General features: G+C 40.9%; 1 protein-coding gene across 5 annotated transcripts in view; it reads right to left on the reverse strand.

The window, feature by feature from the left end:
• The window catches only part of LOC123513014, a 363536-nt gene that overhangs the window by 42739 nt on the left and 310797 nt on the right, over positions 1-10000 (reverse strand). For all 5 annotated transcript variants that reach the window (XM_045269820.1, XM_045269819.1, XM_045269822.1 and 2 more), the window contains one exon: positions 1309-1517. In XM_045269820.1, the coding sequence (XP_045125755.1) occupies positions 1309-1517 (209 nt within the window). The remainder of the gene's footprint in view (positions 1-1308; positions 1518-10000) is intronic.

The following is a 10000-nucleotide window of genomic DNA, read 5'->3' on the forward strand; positions in this document are numbered from 1 at the left end:
CTCTCTCTCTCCCTTCAAATAGCACTCACTAGACAAAAGAAAAGAAAGTTAGCTTTTATCATAATTATTTTCATTAAAATCAAATCAGTATTACGTATAATTTAGATATTTCTGCAATTTGCATTATTAAGTCAAAGTGAGTCAGTGTTTTAGAAGAAGACTGCAGAACCAGTGTGAAAGGAGAGCGTGGTGGGTATGGAATGGCTGTAACACAAATGTAAATTGATGAACGAGTGAAATAAAAAACAATTAGAAGATAAAACTAATGTGAAACGAGAGTTACATGAAAAAACGAGTGTAAAACAAGAATCAAATAAGAGAAAATAAATGGGAAACGAAAGACGAGTGTGAAGTGACGATAAAATGAGTGTAAAACAAGAGAAAGAAAATTATAAAATGTTTGATGGTAGTGTACATATCTATTGACACGTCTATGTATGTGTGTATATAAGATGAGATTTAGATTGTGGTTTACATATAAATGATCTCACTAGGATTTGCTCGTACTGCTCCGATCGGGAAGATAATAAACAACGAATCATAAGTATACATGTCAAACGAGTCAATCTCTCCAGTGCCGCCTCATAATTAATGTGAAAACAAGCTTCAAACCCCCTCATTTTAAGCCTCAGATTTTGTGTGAACACGGATTACGCGGTTTTACGCCAGACTGTGAAGTGAATAAATTAAGGGACGATTAATAATTCATGTCAGGTGTGCTCTTGGAAAACATGACGTGCACTATTACACTAATTTTAAAAAGAAAATTAATCCATGACACCACGGGAAGGGAAGAGACTAATATATTAATTTAAGAGCCATTATAAAGAAAAAAAAAAACGCACACACACACAAAACTCCTTCATGTACACATTAAGATTTCTCATCAGTCAACTAGTGGAAAAAAAAAGGGAGAGAGAAAAAATGGAAGGTACATGTACTTAACTAACAAAACAACAAAAAAAGTCCCTTCATTCCTTACCTTCGCCCTCATCTACACATTAAAATTTACGTGTAAAGTCAACCAGCGAAGAAAACCAGATTAAAAAACGCTGGTCAGGAACAAGTCACCATTTCTAAGCACCAAGTATTTCCTCCCCCCGTTTTCTCAACCTCTTCCCTCATCTACACATAAAAATCTCAGTATATGTCATCTAATAAACAAAGCAGGAAGGAAAAACGACTTCAGGAACCAACATGTGCTCTGCTCTAAGGAATAAACAACAGAAAACAAAAAATATTAAATAAAAACTCCCTTCATTTCTTCTCCCAGCCCCTCCTGCGTCCCTTAACCCTTTCAACACTCACGTCCAGGGTCACGCCTCCTCTCGGGAAGATGTGGTATGGCGGCGTGTCTCGGGGAACGTAGCGGTAGAACTCCTCGTCATCCTTGAACCACTTAACCGAGTAGATGGAAGAGTTGCCGGGCTCGTAGTCACATCGCAGCTCCACCGTCTCCCCGCGGAGTTTATAAGGCGGAATGACGGACTCTCGCAGACGAAGACCCTCACTCGCTACTGTGGATGAAGAGGAGGAAACTGAGAGAGGAAACTGAGAGATGTTTTATTGTATGGGGGAAAGAGAAAGGAGATTAAGACTGAAAGAGATGGTGGTGTAAGGGAAAGAGAGAGAGGAAAATGAGACTGAGGTAAGTTGCGTTGTAAATGAAAAGAGGGAGAAGATTAAGATTGAGATGTGATGCGTTTCAAAGGGAGAGGGAAAAGGATTAGATTGACAGGTACTATGTAGTAAGGGGAAAGAGAGAGAGAGGAAGAGGAGACTGAGACTGAATTGTTCTGCATATGACATGTGTGCGGGGAGGGCAAGGGGAGGATGAAGGTGAAGACTAAATGGTCACTAATTGATATGTTAAGGTTTGTGCGGAACGTTGAATGGAAGATTAGAAACATTAACCCCTTCAGTACTGGGACGCATTTTTTAGCATGAGTTTTTGGTGTGATTAGATGATTTTATTTATATTAAGAAGGGTTCATGGAGGTTAGAAGATTAATGGCCAGAGTCTTCCCTATTTTAATCTGCCATTTAAATTTCTGGAGCTGTTTAAAATCACCAAATAGTAAGAAGAAAAAAATATAGAAACGTGTCATGGTACTGAAGGGGGTTAAAGGACAGGCCTGTTAGGAACTACTTGGATGGCTCAAGGAATCGTTAAAATTTGATAAGTCGTGTGTTAAGATACATGGAAATACATAAAGAAAAGATACAAAAGTGTTGCGCTATAAGATTTAAAGAAGAGTAAATTCTATATAGGGATCGAATCAAACGTGTATGTGTGTGTGTGTGTGTGTGTTTGTGTGTGTTTCACTGTTTGATCTGCTGCAGTCTCTGACGAGACAGCCAGACGTTACCCTACTGAACGAGCTCAGAGCTCATTATTTCCGATCTTCGGATAGGCCTGAGACCAGGCACACACCACACACCAGGACAACAAGGTCACAACTCCTCGATTTACATCCTGTACCTACTCACTGCTAGGTGAACAGGGGCTACACGTGAAAGGAGACACACCAAATATCTCCACCCGGCCGTGGAATCAAACCCCGGTCCTCAGGCTTGTGAAGCCAGCGCTCTAACAACTAAGCTACCGGGCGTGTGTGTGTGTGTGTGTGTGTGTGTGTGTGTGTGTGTGTGTGTGTGTGTGTGTGTGTGTGTGTGTGTGTGTGTGTGTGTGTGTGTGAGAGAGTTTTTCTGGACCGCGTGGCTTGTCGCAATAATCAATTCTAAAAGTAAATTGTTCCGTCTAAGGGCTGAGTCCTCTTACATCTTTCTTTGATCTTTGCTAATCATTTTTTCCGCTATGGTTGCCTCGAGGATGCAAGATAAAGTGTAATTCATTTCCGTCTGCTGCAACAACAAGGAACCATTAGAGAGAGAGAGAGAGAGAGAGAGAGAGAGAGAGAGAGAGAGAGAGAGAGAGAGAGAGAGAGAGAGAGAGAGAGAGAGAGAGAGAGAGAGAGAGAGTCATTCATAATTTCTAACTTATGCGTAAATAATTGCTGAGGGGAAGGGTGTTGATGCTCTCTGTATTAAACTGTACGTATGTTTCTTGCTCACTTGTCCACAGCGATGCCCACTTCAGAAAGCGATCACAAGCTTGAGAGAGAGAGAGAGAGAGAGAGAGAGAGAGAGAGAGAGAGAGAGAGAGAGAGAGAGAGAGAGAGAGAGAGAGAGAGAGAGAGAGAGAGAGAGAGAGAGAGAGAAGGAACCTTAAGCACTGCAACTTTTACACACACACACACACACATAAAACAACAAAGCGCCAAGTTGTTATTCCTTACTGTGACACAAAGACAAATAACAACATGGCTGGTATGAAGAATGTGTTACGTCAGTTCTTGCACGCGCATTTTTCGCCTACGATGGCTTATTACTCCCCGTTAGTTCCTATCAAGACGTGGGCGAGAGTGCACTTAATTGGGTCGAGGAAGAACGCTGGAAAGAAGCCGATTTGCATGAAATTTTCCCTCCTACGACTGATGAGTTCATGACAAACCCTTGTGAACCGGAGCGTGGGGAGGCAATGCGCGGGAACCTGCTGGGTATATGAAAAAAATTTGCATTGAGAAAAAAAAAAGAAAGAGGGACGTAATATCAGAAGAATGTTAAAAGCCGCGGCCGTTCAAAGGGAGGAAACGTGTAGGGAAAGTAAAGTCAAAACAAATTATAAAGGGAGGCACAGAGGAAAAGAGAGGATGGAGGGGAAAGAGAAGGGATGTGGAAAAAAGGCGCAGAAAAAGAAAAGTATAAGAGGAGAGAGAGAGTAAAAAAAGTGAGTGACAAAAAATGAAAGAATAAAAATAAAAGTAAGGTAAGGAAAGAGAACAGAAAAGAAAGAGATGGACAGAAAAAAAAAAGGCTGAAAGGAATATGAGGCAGGGAAAATGAGGAAAAGAGAAAATAAAAAAAAAAAAAAAAAAAAGGATAAAAAAACCACTTCTAATCTTTCAAAAAATAAAAATGAAAATAAATTGAAAAGAAAAGAGTAGAAAAAATAATGATACGAAACAAAGAAGCAAAAATAATAAAAAAACTATAAAAAACAACAATAAACAAAAAAATACAGAAAAAAAACTTTGGCCGGAAAGGAAAAAAAAGAAAAAAGAAAGAAAGAAACGAAGAAAAGAAGGACAGGATGAGACATATTTGTTTAAAAGAAAAGAAGAAAGAGACACAAGAGAGAAGGACGAGAGGTCACACACACACACACACACACACACACACACACACACACACACACACACACCGGTGATACAGGTGGTGGTTCCTTCCCTCCGGCTTGAGATATTACATACATTATGGAACGCTGCCACCTACTCCCTCCTTCCCCTCGTCCCGGCGTGTCTCGGTCGCTTCCTCATCAACGAGGCGCTTCGAAAACCATAAAACAGCGTCTCGAAGTCTCGAAAACAATACAAAACAGCGTCCCCTTCATTGAGAGAGAGAGAGAGAGAGAGAGAGAGAGAGGACACACAAGAAAATTATACACAATGGTATGTACGCTGGAGGAAGGTTAAAAGGAAAAGAGGAGCAAGAGGTGATGATGATGATGATGATGATGATGATGATGATGATGATGATGATGAAGAGGAGGAGGAGGAGGAGGAGGAGGAGGAGGAGGAAGAGGAGGAGGAGGAGGAGGAGGAGGAGAAGATGATGAAGAAGCAATGAGAGAGAGAGAGAGAGAGAGAGAGAGAGAGAGAGAGAGAGAGAGAGAGAGAGAGAGAGAGAGAGAATAAGAGAGTGAGAGAGAGAATAAGAGAGTGACAGAATAAGAGAGCGAGACAGAGAATAAGAAAGCGAGAAAGACAAACTGGCAGAACACGTACAAAACAAAAAAAAAAACGATGACCAGAAGCACGACAAATATCACCACAAATACAGATGACGTAAAGAAAAGGAAGAATGAGAAAAGAGACGCAGATATGTAGGAATAATTGGGGCCATGTGCAGGCAATTCTCCCACCGTAACTACACCTCTGACTGCCACTTATAAGGCTTATGACAACGCACTTACCGCATACAGAAGTAGGAACACAAAGGAACACAAAGGAAGAACAAACACCCAACAGATTCTCGTATATCTGAGGTGTGTGTGTGTGTGTGTGTGTGTGTGTGTGTGTGTGTGTGTGTGTGTGTGTGTGTGTGTGTGTGTGTGTGTGTGTGTGTGTGTGTGTGTGTGTGTGTGTGTGTGCGTTTGTCATTCCAGTTATATATTTTCAATCTTTAGGTACAAAATTGCCGATAACACACACACACACACACACACACACACACACACACACACACACACACACACACACACACACACACACACAATACAAAATAGGAGTCAAGGAAGGTACTTGTAGACTCAGATCAAACAAAAGAGCACAACACGGAACTCTAGAAGCTCAATGAGGAAGAGGAAAAGGAAGAAGAATACAAGATGCAGGAGGAAGAGGAGGAGGAAGAGCACAAGGAGGTGTCTTAACCAATACTCGAGGCGTACAGGTGAAAGCCTTAAGGGAGGAAGTGGAGAGCAGTGTTGAGAAGAGACTATATCAACAGAGAGGCGGTGCAGGTGGCAGGGAAGGTCTTAAGGATGAAGATGCGTAAGGACAGGAAGAAGAACTGATGTAGGGAAGTGAAGGAAATGAGATAAGAGAAGTTAGTGGAGATAAAGAAATAACCTGAAGAGGAGAACAAACTGAATACTGTAGCAAGAAACACTAAATGAAGGACACGTTAGAAAACATGAATTTTAGGAACAAGGAACTAATGGAGGTAAAAACGATGGAGCTCAAGGAATGGAAAATGGCGAGGGAACTGAAGCAAAATGAGACAGAAAGGAGTAAGGAGAAACATAGGAAACTTGGAGAAAGAGGACGTATTTTAGAGGAAGGGATAAAGATAAGAAAATAAGGTTTGAAGATAGAGGAAAGAGATGTTGAAGTAGGGAAGGAGGCTGCGAGAGAAAGAAAGGGTTGAGGGAGAAAGAAGTGGCTGATGGGAAGGTTTAAGAGAGTCTAGATGAGGCACCAGGGGAGATTGTAGGAAGAAGAGCAGGTTTATGGTGAGGGATGTAAAAATTTGAGCCTAGAATAAAAGGAAGACAAGGTGGGAAGGAAGAAGAAAAGAGCAATGTCAGTAAGAGAAAATAAAAAAAAATGATACTGTTGTAGAGGGAAGTTAAAATGGACAGAAGAATAAGTCAAATGTAGACGAAAGGAAATGGAGGAAAAGGAGGATTAGGAAGAACACCCAGTAAATGAAAAATGTGTTACTGTACCACCTTTGTGTTTTGCGAGAATACGTCTTTCTCTTTTTCTCTCTCTATCTCTGTCTCTCTCTAACACTAAACTGACTCATCGATCTTCTCTCAGTCAATCACATACAATATAAAGAAAAAGAATACCGTCATAAAAAACAACAATAAAAAGGAAGAATGACGAAGCACCGGCACATTTCTTTCATCTCATAACTGGCCGAGCGCAAAATTGTTAAGAGTAAAGAATTCCTCAAAAAAGAGAAAAAAAATCACGTTGCTTTTGATGACAAGGATTATTGACTGCTGTAGGAGGATGAGGAGGAGGAGGAAGAGGAGGAGGAGGAGGAGGAGGAGGAGTACGGTTCTCGATCTGTATCTCTTCTTCTCGTCTTGTTTTCACCTTTTTCCACACATCTTTTTTATCTTCCTTTCATTAGTCCTCATTCTATTAGCCTGGAGTGACGTGCATCCTCTCCCCACCAACTCTCTAACAACACTGAAGTAAAACCATTCATGGACTGACAATACAAGCGGCAAGATGGAGACTCAGAAAAAAAGAAGAGAAAAAAAACCTGTCCAACTCGCCACTTCCAAAGAATGAGAGAATGAGTTAAGAGGAGATTAGTTAATTCAGTTCAATAGATGACCTGATGCTCCTCCTTTCAAACTGCTCATGTCGTATTATGGAGATCGTAACACATTATACTATACATGAAGGCAAAACTCAAAACAGGTAACTTATAATGTCATACACCAACTGCGAGTGTGTGTGTGTGTGTGTGTGTGTGTGTGTGTGTGTGTGTGTGTGTGTGTGTGTGTGTGTGTGTGTGTGTGTGTGTGTGTGTGTGTGTGTGTGTGTGTGTGTGTGTGTGTGTGTGTGTGTGTGTTCGTGTGCGTATGTACTCCTGTCTCTTTAAAGCTTTAGAGATTGGAGTCATTGGTGGTGTGTTCGTTATAATATTCACTTTGATGTATCGTTATGTTCCCCTTTGTAAGTCGCACTCTACGCTATGGATCCGTGACTGCGCTCCTTCCAACACTGTAACGCACACACGGAGAAATAAGTCACTCAACTCAAATAATTGTTGTAATGTTAGCCAGACAAAGACCGGTTATTTTTATATCTACGATCGAGTAACCTTTTGACGCTTGCACTCTCTCTCTCTCTCTCTCTCTCTCTCTCTCTCTCTCTCTGATTATACTACGATGAGATTATTCATTATAAACTACATTCTCCTTTAATATATTAGGGCAATCCTTTAAACATGAAGACCATCTAAATCGCAAATTCGTTAACGTGAACATAATAACGACGAACTTTAATGGATGAGATACACAGAGCAACCTTGGCTGGGAGAGAAAAAAATTCGTTTAATTATAATCATCCACGACTGCTACTTCTTGTTTCTCTTTCCTTACGTCCCTTCCTCGTTCTTATTCTGCTTCTCCTCCTTGCCTTATTCATAATGCTCCTGTAGGGAATAGTGAAAAGAGAAGTAAATTACGAGAGAGAGAGAGAGAGAGAGAGAGAGAGAGAGAGAGAGAGAGAGAGAGAGAGAGAGAGAGAGAGAGAGAGAGAGAGAGAGAGAGAGAGAGAGAGAGAGAGAGAGAGAGAGAGAGAGAGAGAGAGAGAGAGAGAGAAATGGGTGAGAAAAAGACATCAAAAACAATATGAATTTAAAAAATACTCAGGTTGAAAATTAAAGCCACGCATTTTTTGAGCCTGCACACAAAGTCCTTTCCTCTAGAGCCCTGCAATGCCTGCCTCTGTGCCCCTGCCTCCGCCCTGCCTCCCGCTACCCCATACTGCTGACTGTTAGGAAGATCTCGTGGTTATTTTAATACACAGGTAAGATGTCTGTCTCTCTCTCTCTCTCTCTCTCTTTCTCTGATCAGTACGTCCATCAGTCATTTTGTTTTTTTTTTGCTTGTCTATCTCCTGAAAATCTAAACTACTGGTGACAATATTTTCTTAGTACTTTTCTATTTTTTCACCAACACCAGCCCAGGCTAATGTTTGAGTTCTAGGACACGTTGGAGTGAAACAGAAGCTGGTTAAACACATACACTTGGTTTTCACGTGACACTGATAGACATGAGAGGTAATCATTCACAACCACAACAACGATTTTCTCTCTCCATGTAGGTCAAGATTCTGAGTAACTTCTACTTTTCAGTTCACCATTATATATTTTTTCTTGAAAGAGTTGTGTATAAGTGTGTGTGTGTGTGTGTGTGTGTGTGTGTGTGTGTGTGTGTGTGTGTGTGTGTGTGTGTGTGTGTGTGTGTGTGTTTAAACGTGAGGATTAGATGTCAGTGGTTTGGACAGTTCAGGTTTCATGGCCGTGGATTCTCGTGAGGATTAGATGTCTCTCTCTCTCTCTCTCTCTCTCTCTCTCTCTCTCTCTCTCTCTCTCTCTCTCTCTCTCTCTCTCTCTCTCTCTCTCTCTCTCTCTCTCTCTCTCTCTCTCTCTCTCATACACAACTATTATTCCTGATGTTACGCAGGATGAAACCTTGTTGAAATTAAAAAACAAAAGTTCTACCACACTATTTCTTCGGCACTATGGAAGAGTGATGACACTACCTCGAAAGGACCCACAAAGTAAGACCAACTTTATATTTCAGTGGGTAAACCTGGTAACTCATACGAACTTCAACTAGTTACTCATACGATCTTCAATTATGTGATGACAGATTTGCTTAGTGATATGCGACAAAATACCGGTATGTCGTGATCTTGAGGAGTCCAGCGATAACTCCCGCAGTACCTTTACCTTTTCATGTCTTATCTTGTAAAGCTAAGTAAGTTTCAGGGAAGTTATGTTTTCGTTCCTTTCTATCACTTGATCTGGTTCTAAAGAGTAGTCGCAGGACGTCTCCAGAACTAGACTTGCCTACTTTCTGTGGGTCTTATCTGTTTCATGCTTAATATTTTTGTTGAACCAAAAGTTAGTTGATTTTTTCTTCTAATTTTTTTTTTCTTTGGCCTGCCTATGTAACGTTAGAGTGAGATAGTGAGTCAATGAAGAGAGCAGCAAGCAGAAATTTAGATGATCATACAACTTGTTCTGTTTCATTCCTTGTTTCCTCTGCCCACACCTTTACACAGTGCAGTGGCAAATGCTGGACAAGATTGAGATTACCGAGAGGAAAATACGTTTGTTGGAACATGAATTTTCTTATCACTTCCTCTAATCACTGACACGTGCCTAAAAAAAGACAGAAAAAAAAGAACGCTGCCCATTCTGTAAAGGATGAAAAAATAAATCTTCCTATCGACTTCACGAAATCACAACTTCACACAGAAGTACTGGGACAATAGAAGCTGAAAAAAAAATCTAATAGAATATAATTGAGTGTAAATGACATCAACACATCCTATATAATGAATACAACACCCATTAATCAACCCACACCTGGCCAACACACACACACACACACATAACCATCCTTAGCAACCAGCAACCTCCTGCGCGTCATACCTGGAGCCTCAAGATAATTAAGTCAGCGTTATAAGCAATTTTCCCCATCGAACCCACACGGTAAAATATGTAGCACCATCCACGAGTCCGCTTGAGAAAAATAAGACGCAATTAAGGAGATGAAATGAAACTCTGGGTGTCTGGGATGGATGTTGAAGGCCGGCAGAAGACTTGACATGGGCGAAACATACATATGTACGTGCGACGCGAAGGTAAACAGAAAGGTTAAAGGTTGTGAAAATTAAAG

Source organism: Portunus trituberculatus, chromosome 35 (genome assembly GCF_017591435.1).
Source record: "Portunus trituberculatus isolate SZX2019 chromosome 35, ASM1759143v1, whole genome shotgun sequence".
In the NCBI taxonomy this organism is placed as follows: domain Eukaryota; kingdom Metazoa; phylum Arthropoda; class Malacostraca; order Decapoda; family Portunidae; genus Portunus; species Portunus trituberculatus.